The sequence below is a fragment of the Pseudonaja textilis genome, chromosome 1 (assembly GCF_049901715.1).
Source record: "Pseudonaja textilis isolate UNSWEBS1 chromosome 1, rPseTex1.2, whole genome shotgun sequence".
NCBI classification, from domain to species: domain Eukaryota; kingdom Metazoa; phylum Chordata; class Lepidosauria; order Squamata; family Elapidae; genus Pseudonaja; species Pseudonaja textilis.
Window position 1 is genome coordinate 40,863,794 of NC_141990.1, and position 21,897 is coordinate 40,885,690.

General features: G+C 38.2%; 1 protein-coding gene across 1 annotated transcript in view; it reads right to left on the reverse strand.

Moving 5' to 3' along the window:
- Positions 1–21,356, reverse strand: part of EPAS1 (endothelial PAS domain protein 1) — a 93,372-nt gene extending 72,016 nt beyond the window's left edge. The window contains exon 1 of the mRNA XM_026695858.2: positions 20,666–21,356. Within this exon, the coding sequence (XP_026551643.1) occupies positions 20,666–20,691 (26 nt within the window). The 5' untranslated portion in view covers positions 20,692–21,356. The remainder of the gene's footprint in view (positions 1–20,665) is intronic.
- Positions 21,357–21,897: the final 541 nt, after the last annotated feature.

The window sequence follows — 21,897 nt, forward strand, 5'->3', positions numbered from 1 at the left end:
TATGGTCCTTGATTTACAACAGCATGTTTAACAATGATTCAAAATTACAACCCATCCTCAAGATAATCACTCCTGTAGTCATAGGATTGCAATTCAGACACAAGATAACTGTCTTGTATTTATGACGGGTGCAGCATGTTGAAGTCACAGGATAAAATTTGTGACCTTCTCAGATGGCTTCCATTGGAGAAGCTAGATTTGCTTAATGACCATGTGGCTCACTTAACAATCATGCGATTTGAGTAATGATCAGTGGTGGGATTCTATTTTTTTTACTACTGGTTCTGTGGGCATGGCTTGGTGGGCATGGCAGGGGAAGGATACTCTAAAATCTCCAGTCAGACGTGGTATTTGCTGGTTCTCTGAATTTCTGCTACCGGTTCTCCAGAACTGTTCAGAACCTGATGAATACCACCTCTGATCATGGTGCCCTATTTAATGACCACAGTAAAAATGGTCCTAAAATTGTGTCCAGTCACATGATGATTCACATTATAGCTGCACAAAATTACGATGGAAATTTTGGTCCCAATTGTGATTGTAAGTAAAGAACTATCTGTATGCTCTTTTATGCTTTGCATGGCATGCTCTAGCTATCCTCCCTAGTTGAACTCATTTTAAGGGAATATCAGGAGTTTTAAGTGGTGAAATCCGTGTTTTAAATATTTGCAGCCCATTTGGGGTTCTTAGGGCACTCATTTTGCTCCTTCAACCTATCCCACATATTCCCACTAAAAAAAGGCCAAAGCAATAGGCCCCATACTAAGAAATGCAAAAGGGTTCTCCAGACCCACATTTTTTACCACTAGTGTGATATGTGGATCGATTCTGGTTTGATAGTGATGTAGCATTTCCTAGAAAGTATGTAGTATTTCCTTAGATATTGAGAGTGTCTATGAGAGGTTAGCTCTATCATAGATTGTGTACATCTGAAGTCTTTTCTGGTTGGCATCTGAAAGCGGATGAATTCAACTCTGCATGAAAAGCATGTTTCTACAACTACCTCTTATGGTCTACATCCACTTTCCTTAAACTGGTACCTTTAGGATATGGTCTCCATCCACGAATTCAAAAGGTGACAGACTCGCTGTTATTTATGGGACCAAAATCAGATATATCAGAAGGGTACCAGGTTGGGGAAGACTTCATCAGTCTCAGAACTTCAAACAGTAGTCATCTACGTGAGCAGTCCAATTATGTCACCTGAAGTGACCCATGGCAGCTCCACAAAGGATCCGACCTTTTGGTTGAGAGCCTGAGCCATTTAATGTGCTCTGTTAGCATCAGAGGCAGCTTCAGCAAATGCACAAAGTTATAACAAACAGCAAGGAAATATTATGCAAGACCACAGGAAGTCAAAGGAGACAGTATTCTGGGCAGACCTGGCAAGACGTCTGTGCGAACTCCAGCTAACAACAGACTTCGATCATTGGCGCCAAACTGAGCAGAGAACATTTCTAAAGCTGCTGTGGATAAAACCCCACATGTTTTTGCTAGTGGGCTGTGCTCCAGAACGCTGTGTACCTGACAAAAATCAGATATACTCAGCTCTCTCTTTTCAATCTCTCTCACTCTCAACTGGGAAGGAAGGAGAGGAAGAAAGTGCAAGTAAATCATTTAGTTTTTGTAAGAATGGACAAATTCATTTGGCATCCCACTAGGTAGCAGCACTTAACTAGATTAGGCCAACCTCAACAAATTAAGATTCATTAGGCCTCATTAGAGGTTGGATGGCAGACCAACAGGAAACCCCAGATCTACAAGCTAGTAAAGGAAATAGCAAAGCACTTCTTCCTGTTGCAAAAAAACCCTGCAGGTATATATCTATGGACTTATGAGGAGTAGACTGACCTCTGGGTCTTTACAAATCCATTGCACTAATAATGTATTTGCTAATTAAGATTTCCTCCTCTAATGGTGATTAATAATTTTATAAAACAGAAAACAAATAAGCTATTTTGGGCAGTTTACGCTTACCTTCAATGAACCTTTGTTCCACTGTTTGACCAAATTCTCTGCTAAAGCAAACCCACTCTATAAATATGCTGCTTTTTTATTTCTTGGCAATTGCAGCAATATTTGGGATATTTCTAGACCAGGATTGCTTGCAAACATGTATTGTTCACTAGTGACCAACAAGTCAATACCTGGTTTCTTTAGAGAACCACACTGAGAAGACTGCTGCCAAAACCTAGTTGCACAGAGCCACACTCTCCTTTGTAGTAATTAGTTAGATTTACAGGATGCTACACCATAGTTTATAATAACATGACTTGTTGAATAAGTCACAGTCACAGGATTTATATACAACACTTTATTATCGATTAGTGTTTATAATCCACAATGGCTGATGTCAACCATCAGGCTAAGCCAAAGCCAAAGCCAAACTAAATACATTTTTGGATTCTATAAATGAGGAGAACCAGCCTCTGAAGTTAGCATTTGCTCTACAAAAGAAGCCTGAATTTGTCTCAGTTGCTATTCTTGATTATGTGAGCAGAATTCCTATATAAACTAATATTAAAAACATTTATGGAGGTCTATTGGTTCTTTCTTTCATTGTTAGGGAAAGATACACATGCTATATCAAATATATTTTAAGAAGAAGAAGAGAGAAAAACACTGTAACCTTGACACAGAAGCTTTGGTTCTGGATTCATGCAAAAGAGAATACTCTATACAATTCTATGCAAGCTTAATAGGAAATACATCACATCACCTGCAAGTTTCAAATGTCTGTATTTCTTAGTATCATTGCTTGTGGAAAAAAGAACCTATGATATTCAATAAATTCAATAGTTTGAATTTAATTTACAAAATACAAACTAAAGAACCCTTTTCCAACAGTGACCACTTGACCACTTGATTGACTTTTGTCTCACACCCACACAAAAATCATCACAATGACGGAATCCCCAATTATAACTTCAAAAAAGGCAACTATGATCTTATAGACAACGATCTCTCATCCCTTGATTGGAAATCTCTATTCACTGGATGCAATACTGTTGAAGACCATTACAACATATTTTTACTTGAAGTCAAAAGAGTCATCAAACTATATGTACCAACAACAACTCCCAAAACAAAAAAAAACATTATCCATAACAATAAGAAAACTTCAATCCAAAAAGAGATCACTCTGGCAGAAAAACAAATCTGGTCACGTTGCCAATTTCAAAAGCCGATAATTTATGTCACCAGATAAAGACTGAATGCACCAATTATCACATTAAACAAGAGGAAAACCTTCTATGAACCAATTCCACCTGCACTTTTTACAATTTTGTAAACAACAAACTAAAAGACTCAAGGTCCATCCCACCCCTGATAGGACCTAATGGTGAAGACTGCAACGACAACACCATTAAAGCCAACCTCTTTAACACATTCTTTGGCTCAGTATTTGTAAACAACAATGGATCATGCCCAGTATTTCCTAGCCAAACCACAGAAAAATACAATGATGTAATACATATTGATTTTACAGAAGACAATGTTGAAAAAGCACTATGCAGTCTAAAACCATCTTTATCTATTGGACTGGACGGAATATGTACCTACTTCTTAAAAAAGCTATCCACTGCCATAGCAGAACCTCTAAGCATAATCTTTGAAAAATCTTTCAGGACCAGCTCCTTGCCTAACCTATGATCACAAGCTATGGTCATCCCCATCTTCAAAAAGGGAGACCCCAGCCTAGTTGAAAATTACAGACCAATCTCCTTATGCTGCGTCACCTGTAAAGTCATGGAATCAATTATTAACCAATCCATTATCCTTCACTTAGAGACAAACAACTTACAAATAAAATAAATAAAATAAATAAATATCCATTTCTAGTGCATCTCCATCTATACTTTTTAACATTACCCCATCTTGTGTGGGAAAACAACTAAAGCAGTAGATAAGAACTATGATAATTATGGAAAGTAGAGCAATATCTCTGATGCCTAAAGAGTGACAGTGAGAAGTTGCAATGTGGACCTGAATCCTCTTTTCAGAATCAAGATTCCTCTATGAGTTTGAATAAATAAGCTTTGATTTTGTTCTCATATCATTATTTGGTTTTCACAATGGTTTATACTTTTTTATGGATTGAACATAGATAAGACTTTCTCCAAGATGGTATATGTTGATGATATATATTCAGGTCTTCCAACACTAAGCATGTAAGAATTATGCACTGTTCTGTATTTATTATGTTTAATAATAAATATAATTGGGTACAATGCTCATGTTATTGACAAGAAGCATTGCTAACAGGCATTTATTAAACTATTGTAAACATTAGATATAGAATAAAATAAACTATTTAGTATTTTTTTAGTATTCATTTGATTTGTCTATTGCTTACAAGATACAGGTATAAGAATAAATATAGTTTTGAATATATGAGATAGATACTTATAAGAAAAATAAAAAACAACAGGACAGGGACAGTAGGCACGATTGGTGCGCTTATGCACGCCCCCTACAGGCCTCTTAGGAAGGGGGTGAGGTCAATAGTAGACAGTCTAAGGTTAAAGTTTTTGGGGTTTGGGGAAGAAACCACAGAGTCAGGTAGAGTATTCCAAACATTGACCACTCTGTTGCTGAAGTCGTATTTTCTGCAGTCAAGTTTGGTGCGGTTAACCTTGAGTTTGTATCTATTGTATGCTCTTGTATTGTTACGATTGAAGCTGAAGTATTCATTTGCAGGTAGGACATTGCAATGTATGATTTTTATATACTATATTTAGATTGGACCAGAGGCAGCGTAGTTCTAGGTTTTCTAGATCTAGAGTTTCAAGTCTGGTGGCATAAGGTATTCTGTTATGAGGAGGAGCGGAGAACTCTTGTGAAATATTTCTGGACTTTTTCAAATCTGTTAATATCAGATACATGATATGGGTTCCAGACTGATAAGCTGTATTCAAGTGTAGGTCTAGCAAATTTTTTGTATGCTCTAGTTAGTAGTGTAATATTACCAGAGAAGAAGCTATGTAGGATTAGGTTAACAACTCTTAATGCCTTTTTAGCTATGTAGTTACAGTGGGCTCTAGCACTTAGATCATTTGAGATGAGTACTCCAAGGTCCTTGACAAAGTTTGGATCAAGATCTTGACTATTTAGCTTGCATTTTATTTTCTGATTTTTTCTGCCAATATGTGAGACAGAGCATTTATTTGTTGAGATTTGAAGTTGCCATTTGTTTGACCATTCTGATGCATAGTCAAGGACTTTTGGGAGGATAGTAGTATTGTCTGTGGTGTTGAATAGATTTACATCATCAGTGAAGAGAACGCAGTTGATCTTAATATGATCACAGAGGACATTTATGTAGAGTATGAAGAGAGTTGGTCCTAGAACACTGCCTTGGGGGACACCACTATTGACAGGTACAGATTTTGATAGGATGCTCCCAATTTTGACCATTTGTTGTCTGTTTGACAGGAATGCTTCTATCCAGTTATGAAGGTGACCAGAGATACCATAAGATTTTAGTTTTAGGAGTAGTTTGTCGTGTACCACTGAATCAAAGGCTTTACAGAAGTCTATGTAGATTGCATCTATTGCTTTGCCCTGATCGAGTTGTGTAGTCCATCTCTTAAGAATCATCAATCTTTTTAATAACATGATTTGCTAGATGTTGATTTATTACATGGTTAAGCTCATGTATTATACCTAAAAACCATATAATGATCCAGGCTCCTGTAGCTTATTTAAACAAGTACAGAAAAAAGATTCCCCATTTGGCATTATGTGATAGCTGGATTATACATTGCACTGAAAGACACAGTGTGGGCTGTTTCTTTTTGGCATTAGTATGAAGAATAAAGCAAGATAGTAATATTTCTAAATAAACTATACTTAAAACAAAATATGTCTTAATATGATATGTATGTAAATGCAATCTAAATTTTGACCTAACATTCTTCATAGGATTCTAGTGAGAATAAAATTTTTGCTAGAGAGGAAAACTCTAGAATAATTGGTGGGTTGCACATAAGCTGGCTTCCAGGTGCTGATTATAAAAACAAGCATACTTCACTGAAACATTTGTATAGATGTTATGCTTTACTTTAGGCTGGAGAAAACACATAAATCCATAAAAACATTTAACTTGTGTTTGATTAAGGAAGACAAGAATTTTCCCCCAATTTTCCCCAATTTCCCAAAGTCCTTCAAAGAACAGGATGTAGTACCTGAGATTCAAACAACTGTTTGGATATTATTATGATAGTGACTTTCACTCTTTCCATTTTCAAAACAAGAAATGGAATAAGTACTTTATGATGTCTAAGATTCAACAAAGCATATCTAAACAACATCCATTAAGTGATTTCATCAACACAAAGCAGACAAATCGCACAAAAATAAAGATATACAATTCTGTAACACTGCTGCACTTAAGCAGAGTGGATCTCTGGGCATGGCTAGTCTAGTGAAGAGAAGGACCAGGGGAGTCACGATAGCAGTGTTCCAATATTTGAAGGGCTGTCACAGAGAGGAAGGGGTCAAGCTATTTTCAAAAGCAACTGAAGGCTAGACAAGGAATAATGGATGGAAACTGAACAAGGAGAGATACAACATGGAAATAAAGTTTCTGTCAGGGAGAGCAATCAACCAATGGAACAGCTTGTAACAGTTGTGGGAGCTTCATCACTGGAAGCTTTCAAGAAGAGACTGGACTGATATCTGTCAAAAATGGTGTAGGGTCTCCTGCTTGGGTGGGGGGTTGGACTAGATGACTTACAAGATCCCTTCCAACTCTGTTAATCTGTTAAAACTTACATTAGTCTATTTTTTAGAAATTATGGAACTTTATTTTTAGCCTTTTTTGCACTATTTTCCTTCATGACTAGGTGACTTTCAAGAGTCCAAGTGCATTCAGTACCTGTTAAACCAAATCAGAAAGAAAGTTACTGTCCTGTAAGTCCAAAATGCTCTGGTGAGGTATGATACAATATGATTTTATCTATTCTGTACATCATAGTCTATAGATTTTGTACATTCAACACAGGGGTGGGATACGACAGGGTTAACTACCGGTTCAGGATTCACAAGCTTCCCTGCCCATCATTAGCACGGCTGCGTGCCAAGAAGCAGCCTTTGAAACAGCCCTCTTTTCTTGTTTTTTTAACTGCAGCTGTGCCTCGTTTGGCAGCTAAAGTTGAAAAATCCGGAAATAAGAGCCCAGGTGGATAGGTGGGCAAAAACATCAGCAGACATAGAACCGGTTCTATGTCTGCTGCTCTTCAGAGCTATCGGTTCTACAGAGGTGGACAGAACCGGTAGAAACCCACCCCTGATTCAACATGATATCAATCTACAAACATCTACAATCACTAAAATACATCTTAGGTCATACTCTTTATTTACTAAGTCAAATAGTAATAGACTTATATGCTGCTTCATAGTGCTTCACAGCCCTCTCTAAGTGGTTGACTGAGTCAGCATATTGGCCTCAACAATCTGGGTCCTCATTTTACCGACCTCAGAAGGTTGGAAGGCTGAGTCAACCTTGAGCCAAATCCTCCCAATGGCATTTAATCTGCAAGTAGATATTATGGAATTATAAAGGTCATATTCCAAGCAGATTTAAAAGTGCCCAACAGTCACCCCTGTATGCCTCTGAATTTTTCTATTATTGTATCATCCCCACATTTTCCTTTATTGCTTCCCCAATCCTTTCAAAACAGCTTCTCCATTACTCTTATTTCTCTGCTTCTCTTAGTCTGTTTGATCACTTCTTGGATCAAATAGTAAAACTACAATAAATGAATTAGGACAGGTGTCCTCGACTTATGACCATTTTATAACTATTTGAAGTCACAATGGTGCTGAAAAAAGTGAACTTATGATCATTACAGGGTCCCTGTGATCACATGATCAGAATCTGGACACTTGGCAACTGATATGTATTTATGAGAGTTGCAGCATTCTGGGGTCATGGAATCCCTATTTACAAACTCCCCGGGGGGGGCGGGGGGGTCCAAAAAGCAAAGTCAATGGAGGAAGCTACGTTTGCTTAAAAAAAAAAAAAAAACCAGGCATGACTCACTTAAAGACTAGTTGAAGATGGAATGTCTAGTCCCAATTGTGGCCGTAAATTGAAGGCTACCTGTATATGAATATTGCAAAAGGGACCAAATCTCTTACATTTCTGGAATATAGAGCCAAGGATATTACATCATGGCTGTGCAAGTACCAAGCTCAGTCTTTGACTTTTAATGTCTAGGCACTATACAGTATTGCTAATATTTAGACTTGGTTTACTAAACATCATGCTTTTAATTAGATATGCATATCTTTAAACATACATTTGCATTTGACAATTTAATTAGTTATATGGATTTAAAAGTTTTTTATTTGAGTTGTGTATTATTTTATCATTGATCAATCAGGTTGTACAAATATAAGCCTTAACTTTTATGGAATGGATTACTGTTTCCATAATGTATTCCTTAGTTCTCCATTCTTTGTGAGTATATACTATAACAGGAAAACTCCCTTCTTTTCTGTTCCCATTGAGGCCTTATGTACAATAGCTATATTCTGGCATTTTTTATGGCATCAAAGTCAGAAATATGGGATTTTTCTCACTAAAAAAGTACTTTTTAGCATTTTTAAAGAGGATATAAACAATAGTTTTTTGAAATACACGCTCCATCCCCAATATCTTCAGAACACGGCAAAGACTAATTAGTGGCATTAGGTGTTTATTTATATGAATGGTAACTTAATTGTGTATGTCCAGAAGATTTATGGATGTTATCTGGGATTTTTCAAGCACAAGGCTGTAACTTTACATTAAAGACAAAAATGAGAATAACCAGTATGTTATTCTAAAATTAAAAGTATAATGATTGCACACCACTTATTGTTGTTATTATGTATGGCTAACATAATCAGTGGCAAAATCAAATACAATCTGTTTCTTGTTCAACTGGTCACAAAATTACACTTTTAGAAGCTTTTTCAAAATATAGCCTTTGGACTTCCTATTGACCCTGGTAACAGGTATTTGCTGAATATTCCAAGTGCTCAAACTAAACATTCTAGAATATTTAAAATGGGTGAAGTGTTGTTAAATCGAAAAGAAGTATTCAGCTAGGTGGTCTTTTATGTCTACATTCACAAAAAGTGATGAGGAGCTTCTGTGTCAAAATACATACAATCATGACAAGCTTTAAAGTTGGTTTTCAAGCAGCAATCTATATAACTGTAATTAGTCATCTGGTATGGATCCAACTGAAGGTAGTCCTTGACTTATGACCACAATTGAGCCCAAGATTTATGTTGCTAAGCGAGACAGTTATTGAGTGAATTTTGCCCCATTTATGATCTTGCTTCCCACAGTTGTTAAGTGAATCACTGCAGTTGTTAAGTTAGTAACACGGTTGTTAAGCAATTCTGGCTTAACATTGACTTTTCTGTCAGGAAGTCACAAAAGGTGTTCACATCACTCAAGGATACTGTACCCTTCATAAATATCATTCAGTTGCCAAACGTCTGAATTTTGATCACGTGACCATAAGGATGCTGCAATGGCCATAAGTGTAAAAAATTGTTATAAGTCACTTGTTTCAGTGTCTTTGAAGTCACTAAATGAATTGTTGTAAGCCAAGGACTTCCTGTGGCTAAAGTCCCACCTGAGAAACATGATACATTATAGAGAAAAGAATGCATTTACGATGACAAGGAGGAAAAAGAGAGAGAAAGTAGCAGCAATGTGGGACTCACCTACTGTATCCTGGATTATTTATTAAGTAATCCACAATTTGGCTGAGTTCACACAAACGATGTCAAGCTCTACTGTACTACACAATGCACAAAGAAAATACATGGTTTAATATGATGTCTAAATAAGGTTTCATTTAGTTTCTTAAAATATAGTTTGGTCGAAGTATTGTTTGTATGGTTTTGAATGGTCTTACTTAATTTGCAACAAATTGCCTTCTTTTAATTATAGCTAAATAAAGCATGGAAGTAATTGTCCAATTTGGAGATTATGAAAATTGGCTCGAAAACAACTCAGAATTTTAAATATTGTTTTACAGATGAAGCCCATGTTCTTGCCTTGGACGTCATACATATGAAAGTTTCTAAGACACTGCTTTAAGCCACTCAGTTTTAAGGCACTTAGTCTTGCCCTCCATTTGCCCAGTGACCAGCACTAGCTATCTGAACTGCCTTGCAGGAAATCAGAAAATGGAACGGAGTAGCAATGAAAGACATTCAAAAGCGATCTGAGCCAAATGCTTTCCCTCAGCAAACTAAAATTATGTCTCCTTTCCTTTCTATTTTAAAAATCTGTGTCCTTGCCAACCAACTCTGCCCATCATATCCAGAATTTTCCTTTTTTATCCACTCCAAAAATGCTGTGAATTAGGTCAAGCTAAGAGATGGAATGAGCAGAGCAAAGATCTATTGAATTAATAGTGACCAAGTGGCTCAGTCAAGACAAACATTCTGTCCACTCCTATTACAGTCTTTTCCCACAAAGTGGCTGGGAATAGCTTTTAGCAACAATTTGTACTTCACTGACTGCAGCTTTCAAAGCTATTAGCATCAGTTTTCTCCCCTTTACTAGTAAGCTATGGCCATCTTGAACGTGGTTTCTTTCCCTATTTCCCTATTGTTATCCTAGTACACAATGTGGATGAAAACCATTGCGCTAAAATGACAGAGTTACCTGTCCTGCAAATGGTTTTGGATCAGACCATATCGCAAGGCTGTCCTTTTCCAAGCTTAGAAATAGCTTGTTAGGGTTATGATGTGTTCCAGTTAATGCTCAGAGTTTTGTGGCTACAGGAATTTCCAAAAGACTTTTGTTTAGCTGTATTACCACACATTTCAGCATGCCAGGTCTGGAATACCTTAAGCCACACCCAGGTGAGTCATGCACTGGCTAGGTTTCATGATATACAACAAACAAAAACCTTCTGGAATCCAAACTTCTTGTTCAAACAATACACATTAATTCCTTAAAATCCAAGAAGAGATTAGCAATATAAATCCAATTACTGTACCATGGAGAGCCATAGTAAAAATATTATAAGCAGGTAAAAAGAATCATTGTCTGACTTAATTCACTTAAAAGAATGCAGTTCATATGTTTGCATAATCCACTATGGCCCTCAAATAAACAATAACATGTTAAAACAATCCTAGTCAAAATGGGGAGAGGGAGAATATTGGCATAGCCCTGAGAATTTATTTGGCTTAAGTCATGGTTTGCTGAGTTCACAAACTCCATTAAGCACAAAGCCACCAGGTTTAATTCACAAAACTCATTAAACCAAGGGTTGTCAAACCATGAACAGTGATTCCCTCAAGGAATTGTGGACAAGTTAGAGAATGTCAACTTAAAAAAAAGTCCATGCTTTGCAAGTATAGTGGCAGTGTGTCAAAATTCTCTCGGAGCTTTGTTTCCCATTGTGGCTATGCAAGACCACTGTGACCACTTTCAGGGGCCCTGTGATAAATAGATTAAATTTCAACAATTCGAAGTGGTTTGTTGTTTTATTTGTTATGCTTAATATAGTGGAGGGATTTCACACAAATTCATCTGTTTAGGGGGTTATAGTATTGCATATTTAAAAATTATGGCATGTAAATTGAACCACATTGCAGTTTATAGTGACATGAGAACACTTGTAAGTAATGCAGATGGATTAACAGACACATGTTTTCTGCTGCAGACTTCCCCAACTTAATGTCCTGTGGAGAAGTGAATAAGCCTTCCTTGGTTCCAAGAAACCTGGATCTTGCTGAAGGCTCAAAGCAATGTCACACAGTAGAACTGAACTAAGCATAACCTCTAATGCAGTGGCGCCCAATATTTTGGGTACCAAGGACCGGTTCTGTGGAGAGAAATTTTTCCATGGACCAGAGGGGTCATGGTTTCACATGGTGCCTGCATCCCACAAATGGAGTTTCACTTCTTTGCCAGGCCCTGTTTCAGGCATGCCGCAGCCCATGCCAGGCCGTGGGCTGAGGGTTGGGGACCCCTGCTCCAATGAAAACCTTTAGCAGAAGATTCTTAATATACTATAACCTCTAACAAGATATAGGAATCTGGTTTCACTCACATAATCTGGTAGTATAGGGTTACCCATCTGGTTGGTAACCATTAAGAAACAGGAATTGAGAAATATATTGATGTGTATGCGGCCATGTTGCGCCAACTCAAAAAAAGATATAATATGAACTGACCTTAAACATTATTAGGTGCCAGATTATTAGATGCCAATTAAAAGAAATACATGGTCTGAAAAAGCAGTAAAATGATTTATACAATCTGTTCGTTTTAAAGAAATATCCATTAAAAAAAACTAGATTGTTAAAACTGGAAGAATTTGAGAAAGGACATATGCATATAGATGTCTACAATGTGCTACTTCTTCAGACCATGTATTTCTTTGATTGGCATCTAATAATCTGGCACCTAATAATGTTTAGGGTCAGTTCATGTTATATCTTTTTCTGAGTAGGCCCAGTGTGGCTGCATACACAACAATTTATTTCTCAACTTGATTCTTGAAGTAAGTAAACCAGCATATTTTCCTAGTCAAAGAAAGTGACTGATTCCATTACATTCATGATCAGAGAAAGTAATAAAAGACCAGTCTTCTGGAAAAACATCATTTGATACTTTGCTTTGTGTCAAAAAATAAAAATAATGTCTGAAATGGAATACAATAATGAATTTGTTGCTTCAGCTAAGGAAATGCAATAGAAAACAAAGTATTTTTTATCCTAGTCTAATTTCTGCAAACTTTAAACAAATTGAACTGCACAGTGCAAATGCTGCAAGTATAATAATAAAGCTTTAGTAATCTGATTTGCCAAGGTATAAGGATTTATTTTTCTAGGATAATGATTTGCATACTTTTACTTTCACATAATAAAATGGTTACGTTACCTTGATTTCCAAGTATATTGGGACTAAAGTACAACTTCTGGAATCTCCATCCGGATCACTGGCTATATTAGTTGGGGATTATGGAAGTTCAGCAGTTCAGCGTTAAAGAAGTCGATTTTATACCATTTCAGACCATTAATTGATCTACTAAAATTAATCTAAAATGTCTACTCTACTAGTGATAATTGTTCAAGATCTTGTGATGAAGTTTTTCACACATTTTTCCAAATATCTTTTTGACTGGAGATATCAGCAACTGAATTTGGAATCACCCGCATGAAAAAGACATGTTCTATCACCAAGGTACTTCATTTTCAAGTCTCCTATCCACAGCAGTATCTTTGAAGTTGCATACACATAATTTTCTTGCCAAATTTTGGGAATGTGTCATAACTTTATCCTGACCTTTCCCTTACTTTTCCAGTATTTAGACTACTATATAACTGTCTTGAGACAAATATCCAAGGTTTTTGTTTTAAGTCATTCCACCAAATAGTAAATAGTTGTGCTTGTATTTCTGGGGTTATTTTGCAGTATTTGATATTTATGGGAGTTAATTATTCACTTTTGCTATTATAATAAAGAAATTGGAGGGAGGAGAAATTATTTGATTAGCAATCTACAAATGTGGATTGTTTTGTTTTTTTCCATTACCATATCACTCACAAAAGTTCAAGACGTTCATCTAAACTCTTTTATCCAAACTGCATATAGTCAGTTTAATTCATAATTCTTATTCAAATTATGTGATAGTGTTACAATTTTGTTTTTACATCTGAATATTTATTGAATCTTACTGCTAGATTTAGGATCTCAGAGGGAAGTAATATCGCTGTGACTTGGTGCTACAATTAGTGCTGATATTTGTCTTACTGATGAAGCATTGTCAGCCTCCATGAATTAGGAAAAAAATAATAATACAAAAATGAGTTGCAGTGATAACATGGAAGGTCACTGAACTTTTCACTCCAGCCTCCATTTGCTACATTTTGTATTTGGTAATCCAAATTAACACACTTGCTTCTTGTAGACAAAACAAGAAGATCTACTTGGCCTTGTAAATGTCTTCAGCAACAGCAACAATAAATGTTTAATTACATTTTCAGGAGAATGCAAGGGCTCTGATTAAATAAAATAAAAAGACCTTTCAAGAATTCAGCTTGAAATGTTCTCAGAACGCTGGAACATTGCGTTTAAAAAAGAAAACAGGAAATCTGCCCCAACAAGAAATGGACATCTGGTCATTCTAATCTGAGGCACAGCAACAGAGACAGCACTAAATATTACAAGTCTCATGTGTAAATAGAATTAACTCCCATTGTGCTGGGTGGGACTTACTCCTGAGTAAGCCTGCATAGGGTTTGAAGCTTGAATGATTTTAATTTGCTTTTCGCTTTAAGATGGTTGTAGAATAGCAAACTCTTTATTCTACCCTTAATCAGACACAAAAGCCATTCTTTCAGAACCTTCTGAAGATTGTGAAGGAACAGAGTTTTCAAAGAGCGACAAAACTACTGTACCCCTTCACTTTTTATTTTTTTGTATCAGGCAGTCTAACCACCATAACCTGTACAATGACCACTCTTATCCACCTGAGACAATCAGTTTAAGAATAAAAGATAGTATTGCAGCAATAAATGTTAAAATCTCAAGCACGTGATTGTAAGAGGGCCTTGATTTCAGGTTTGCTGATTTCCTAATAGTATCTCTGAAGATATCTGTATTTCTGGGGATGGAATTGCCTCTATCATTAGGCACTGCATTAGACAACAAATTTTAGGTGTATGAATGGGTAAGAAATGTTACTTCAATTAATTATAGTTTATGTTTTTTTAATGGACAGATAGCAAATGGACAGATAGCAAATGGGACATTTTTTTCTCTATATTAGCATAAAGTATTTTGCAATGATCCCTTTCTTCATTTTGCAAGTGTATCTCCTTGAAACCTCATTTGTGATGCACCAACATCAAAATACTTTTCTCCAAACTCTATGTATGTAATCCATAAATTCATAAGAATATTATAATATTATGAACTGTACAAACATTCTTTTCTAATCATGTATAGAACATTCCATAAAATGACAGTGCCAATTTAAATTTTTGCATATCCATAAAATGCCAGATCTCTCTCTCTCTCTCTTTCTCTCTCTCTCTCTCACATGTGTGTGTGTGTGTGTGTGTGTGTGTGTGTGTGTGTGTGTGTGTGTGTCTGTCTGTGTATCTGTTTGTCTGTGTATCTGTGTATCTGTGTGTTTATATATATGTATAAAATTTACTTATTAAATTTTTATGCTGCCCATCTCACCATGAAGTGATTCTGAGTGGTTTAGAATATTTTTTAAAAAAATACAAAAATATGCATATAATAAAAATAAAATGCTATAGTTGCCTTTCTATTTATAATTAAGACAGATTCCAATATTTCATTTTAAATTAAAAGCCACTATCAATAAAAGTGAATTTAGTAATACAACATATGAGTCTTTTTTGTATCTTATATAACAAGGCCTCTGCAAAATATTTACACCCAAGGTCTGAAGCTTATTGGCTCCTAAATGAATTTTTAAAATATTTTTCTGTAGAAATTTAATTTTGTTCTTTTAAATCAACCCATGTTAAGGACTTCTCAAATTTGTTGAGATAAATATAAAATACAAGTATCTAATAATAAACTGAATTTGTTTTCTGAACAAAAAGACATAGGACTGCAATATATGACTATAATTTGATACCTGTTTACATGGCAATAATCCTTAGTGAATCATTGGGGGTTTTGTATTTGTGGTATATTTTTGTAAGCTGCCCGGAGTCATCATGAATTAGATAGCCAAATAAAAAAATAAAATCTAAGATACCTGATTCTAAGAAAATACATTCTGCTCGATTATAATAGTAATTTAAAATGTGACAAGCAAATTTAATACTGCCTGTCTACACAAAAGCCAAAAAAGGAATACATTAATTTTTAAAAAATATAAAATATTAAACATAATAGTTTAATAGTAATAATAATTAAAACTATTATTATTACATAGTTATAATAGTTATAGTTAGTTATAGCTAAATATTAATTATAACAAACTATGTAAAAAGACAAGAGATCAAAACAGAGACATTTACAATTTCAATTTTGCTTATAATGTGAAATTATTGTTAAAACAATTGTTCCTAGTCCAGCATAAGCATATCTAACTTAACTTAATTTCAAAAACAAAGAATATGTATCCATTTTAAGCCTCTTTTTTGAATTAGCATAACTCAAAAATGCTTTGTCTTGACTTATCATATCCATTAGCAATTATTTGGGGAAATTTCCCTCTTCTCAAAAGTATTAATCATATATTTATTAGACAATGATGATATATTCATTTAGCCTACTTCCTTTCTAAAGAAGGAGCCACATGTTTGTTTTTACTTTATTTGATGTAAAGTTTTGGTAAATAGTATATCAGCAACTATATTGAAGCTGATTCACTACACACACACACACATACACACACACACACACACACACACACACACACACAGAGAGAGAGAGAGAGAGAGAGAGAGAGAGAGAGAGAGAGAGAGAGGCATACATAGATCTTGTAAGAACAACAATCAGAACGACTAGAACTTAATGTGAACCAGAGAATTTGAGGGTCCATTCTCTCAGGATATCAACGATGACAGGCAAATGATTGACAGAGAAGCTAACTTAATTAAAACAGTCTTTATACAGTTTATTACTTTTACTTTCAATGTTTTTTAACATGTTATTGTCTTAAATAGTTGCGATAGAAGCTGCTATGTTACTTTGTTTCACAGAATATTTGAAATAAATTGAGCTGTATTCAAAATAATATATTAAAATTAAGTACATTTTGTTACAGGAAAATGTTTAAAAATAAGCAAATAATGATAGAGTAGAGGCACACTGAAATAAATGGCTACTTTCAATCAGTTGTAATGTAATCCAAATCCAAGCCACAGCAGCTGGATGACCTTGGGCCAGTCACCTTCTCTCAGCCCTAGGAAGGCGCCAATGGCAAACCACTTCTAAAAAATCTCGCTAAGAAAACAGCAGGGACTAGTCTACGCAGTCTCTGAGAATTGAGACATGAATGAATGGAAAAATATAGACCTTGCTATATTGGTATAAGAAAATAAAGTAACATCAAACTGAGTAAAATTCAAAAAGAACAAGCTTTTACGAAAGCTAAGAGGAAAAATCTATTTTCAGGACTCAGCAGATAATGTTATTATCCTCTTCACATTTAGATGGGAATAAGTACTACTAAAAGTAGCCATATTTATTTCCAGTTAATTATAATTATGATTGCCCTGCACAAACTTAACTTGGCTGTTACAGTACAGAAATAGTGGAGTGAATTAATTTTTCTAGCTGGAATCACCTCAAGCAGAAAACTGTCAAGCAACATCATTTGGTTTTTTTTTCCTGTGATGATTCTGTGCTAGTGCTTTTACCTTTTTCACAGTTCACAAAAGAGGCAGATTTAAATCTGACTTAGGTGCCAATGTTAAAACAGTGTTTTTTGCTGCCTAAACCAGAAACATTGAGTCACAGCTCCAGTGTGTACAGAATCTGCTCCACTTCAACATCCATTATGTCATACATGAAGTCCTAGGCAGTTGCAAATGAGATCAGAAGGGCAGGCAGATACAGAAATATGCAGACCAGCCCCTCACCTTTTGGTTCCTGATTAGAGTTATCTGCTGCACCTCTATTGCTCCATCTCTAAAAAGAGCCAGATATAGTGGCCATGAAGTGTAAACAAAACTACTTGTTGGGTTTTGAAACAGAGCAGCAATGAAATAGCAAAATGGTGTAACAGTGCACAGAAATAACATAACAGGCCATCACAGCATAACACTGAAATGATCCTCCATTACTTTATGAGCAAAATATGAAAAAAAAACTTAAATATTTTATTTAAACCTTTATTTACCATACTGCTTGTGATTCAGCTCCTTTTCTAACTTCAGTCAATTACACTTTATTCAGCTCAGACCCTGTCCAGTTTTCCTAGAGTGACTTTTCCCCACCACCTAGGACTAGATTGTATGTAGAAGCAAATTCTATCTGCTGCATGCAAAAAATCAGGATAGCCTTACTTCCATAGTTAGTCAGAACAGAGACAGTAATGAGGTATCAAACTTCACACTGGCAGAACTGTCTGGTAATAGAGTTTTCAGCCAACTCAAGAAGTACGGATGGCACAAAACAGCCATGAGGAAAGGTCCTTACTCTGCCACCTAGTTCCTCAGCTATTCTTTCTCCTCAGACAAATTAAGCCACTGTGGCTTCATGCTGTCATTTCTCTGCATTGTTAATAAAACAATCAGAAGAATAGTAGCTTGTACCTTGGTGGTTTTACAGCTTCTGATTTTGAATGTTTACATGTTATACAGGACAAACTGGGCCACCAATGGGGAGGAACATTAGTTGAAGGATGGTACCTTCTATTAATCAATTAATGGCTTGCTTCATGCATTCTCTGTGTTTTGAGATTAACAAGAGAAAGGCAACTTTAAACCAACTCAAAACTACTTTGGAGAGTTTAGAAATAAAATCCATGGTACTGTGGAAGAGTATCTTCCCAGACAACACATTTTAAAGAAGACAAGCTGTTGAAATTCCTCCTTTGCACAGTCAATACCTTGCAATGAAGATGAAGGACATAAATGGAATCTGGGAAAATGGGAGATAATCTGATGTACATGGACTTTGGGGAGGAGGAATGTTGCATAATCCTAATTGCAAACCCTTTAATTATAACCCTTTCTGGAGGCTATGTGCCTTTACCTCCAACTCCAAATATATTTGATTTTCAGAACTGGCTTAATTTGTCACACCAAGAAACAACCTTAACCATTCTGAGGCTGCCTTATGCAAGCCAGAACCTCCAGGTTATGTTGAACATACTAGCTCAGGGTTCTGAGAGTTGTAATCCAATAGTGTGGAAGACACCACGTTGGAGAAAGTTGCCTTCAATGGCCTGCCATCTGAGTTCGATGGGCATGAAACATCCTGCATGAAACAACCTGCAGATCCTAGTGGCCATCAGCTGATCCAAATAACAATCCCCATAAAACACAAAGCAATGGGTGACAGGTTAGAGTCTTCTATCCAACCAAGCTTTCCTTGAACTGTCCTTGTCCTGCTGAACTATTTCAGTACAATTCAAGATGTTTGCTCAGAGCAATATATTTGAAAAGCCACTGCTCTTCCAACGGAAGCTAATCCAAAAACCATTTTTGGCTAAGAAATCTATATAATATCTATCCTGAAAATTTTGAAACCAACAAGTCATAACCATTGTTGGCAGGCTGAGTATGGATGAATAGACAAACATCATGTTTTATCTCCTGTCAAGTACAAAACTAGGAAAATGGGGGGTGGGGCACTGAGTAATGGAATTATGAAGGGGTAGATCCTAACTTCAGTACCTTTTGATGTCTAGCTTCTCTCAGATTGGGGACCATTGAAAAATTGATGGCAATTTCTGGAGCAGCAGTGGTTCCTTGTAAGGGGAATCAAATAATCTTGCATTCTCCTGCCATCCCCAGGAATGAACCTTTTCCTCCTCCAGCAGGGAAAAAAATACAATAAAATCACCTCTGTTTTTTCAAGTACCGGGCAAATTAAATCATTCACGATTCGGGAAGGAGTGGACCAGATGCTCTTTAGAGACCTCACCCAGACCCTAAAAGACTAGAATTAGCATCCCAGAATAAAGCACTGCTTGAGGACACTGGGGGCTTGTTGTTCTCTCTCCCTCATCTCCGGAGAGCCTGTTAGATAATCGTGGCTCCCTCCTTAAAAGCGGTTTTGTTTGCAAAGGCGCGCATCCTGGCAATCTCCTTCTGCCCCGAAAATGCAAATCCTTTTCCGAGCGCGGTCCCTAACTGTGGATGCAAGTCGTCCCTGAACTTTCGCGGCGGGCGGGCAGGCAGGTAAGGCTGGAAGCACCTTCTACGCTTCTGCCAATCTTAGCCCAGTCACTGGAGGACGGGGTCCCGCACCTCGCAGGGGGCAACCCCCCCCCCCTTTTCGACGCCATTTATGCTTCGGACTCAACGATTAAAAGAAATTTGAAGCGGCGTTCAGGCGCCGCCGGCGCGGAGGTCCTAGAAACCCCTTCGATCTCAAAGGAAGACTTCACCAGGCAGGCTCCTCGCTCCCATTCCTTGAGATCAATGGGGTTTCCGAAGCACCCCGCCCCCGCACCCCACCCCAAATCAAAGCACGAAGCGAGCATGTTAAGATCCAGCTTTCGGGTCCGTTCACTTCTGTCCATTCAACCCAGGCTTAACCCCCTCGCCTTCAAGCAAACGCTCCTAAAAACTCCCGGAGCTTCCTGGCTGCTTAGAAGACCTACCGAAAAGTTTAAAGGTTAACTAGCGAAGCGCGTATCTTTCCAATCAGGGTAGTATTTTCAATTTCGAAACCTCCGGCGCGCAAGGCAATCCCTAGCCAAAAATATTTTAAAGGGGCCGCCTTCCCGAAGACAGATGCCCGTTACTGCGTAAGATCGTCGTCCCTGGGACCTTGCCCTTCCAATCGGCTGCACTCCGGAGAGCGGCTTTACTGTTGTTGTTATTACTGCTGTTGTTGCTTGTTCTACAACTGCTGTTTTTATCTAGTTTTAACCGCACTTTACTGGGACGGGCGAAAGAAGCTACCCTTCGGTTCAGTTTGTCCAGACGCCTCCATCCTCTTCGCCCCGTCTCCTCCTCCGCTTACCTCTTCTTTTCCTTCTCAGCTGTCATCCTGGACGCCTCTGCCGCTCCCGCTGCTGCAACCTTTTCGCTCTTTCCCCCCGCTCGTTGCTTAACCCAAACGCCGGGAGAGGACGGCGAAGGCTCCCGCGGGCGTCCCGCCGGGCTAAGAGCGCACCGAGATCCAGGCGGCGGGGCTGGGCGCAGGGAGGGGGGCAGCTGTCTGGCTTCAGTGGGTGGGAAGGTCCCTGAAGGCCTTTGATAGGCGCTGGGCTGAGTAGCTTCGCTCGCCCTTTTCGCCGCTTCTGCCTTCCCCGCGCTTCAGATTCCTTGCCGCCAAAGGCGCCCCCCCCTCCGCACAGTCAGACGCGAAGCAGAAGGACGAAGGTCGCCGAAGTAGGCTGCCGTCCCTGAGCTGACCGTACAGTCTCAGGACACTGCCGAGGATTGTACAGCCCGCTCAGGGAAGAAAAAGGGGGCAGCGAGAGCCCGCCGCGACTCTTGGCCGCGTCTCCCTTTCTCAGGCTCCGTAAAATCTGAGGAAGCAGCGACGCGCTCAGGGCTCCCTTTAAAACGTCAAGCCTTGGCCGGGTGCTCCGGGAGGAGGTTGGGGAGGAGGGGGGAGGCTGTCTCCGACTCCTGAGCCCCGGACTCCGGCTCCAGCTGGAGCGGCCGACCGGAGTGTCCTCCAATGGGCAAGCGAGGCGCTCGGCTCTAGGCCCGCCCTCCTTTCCCCTCCTCCCCGCTTGTCCTGCAACTTTCCAGGATTTGTTTGAGAGGGAGGTCAACGGAGTGGTTCGAAGGCTGCGGCGGCGGCGGCGCGCGCGAGCGGCCGCGGACACAAGCGAACCCGCGCGCTCGGCGATGAGGCGAAGAGCCACAGGTGGCCCCGTTTATGAAAGCCCAAGGCGCCCATTTACTCTCTTCACGTATTCCGGATACAAGAATGCCCTTTATCCCGTTATCTCCCGAACGGTTTTTGCCTGTGTGTGACAGTATTTCCCCCCACCCCGGACTTTAACGCTGGAAGGATATTCTCCCAGTGAAGGCGAAAATGCGTGTTCCAGGACAAGGTTGCAGGTTCCAATCTGGGTCGGTCACCGGGAGCAGAAGTTTTGTCTTCCGACCTTTCGGATTCGCGCTGGAGCCCATCTTCGGGGAATTTCTCTCAAACCAGGCTAGCCCGAGAGAATTTCCCTGAAGATGGGCATCAACACGAGTCCCAACGCTTTTCCTTTTACTGTTACACATTAATGT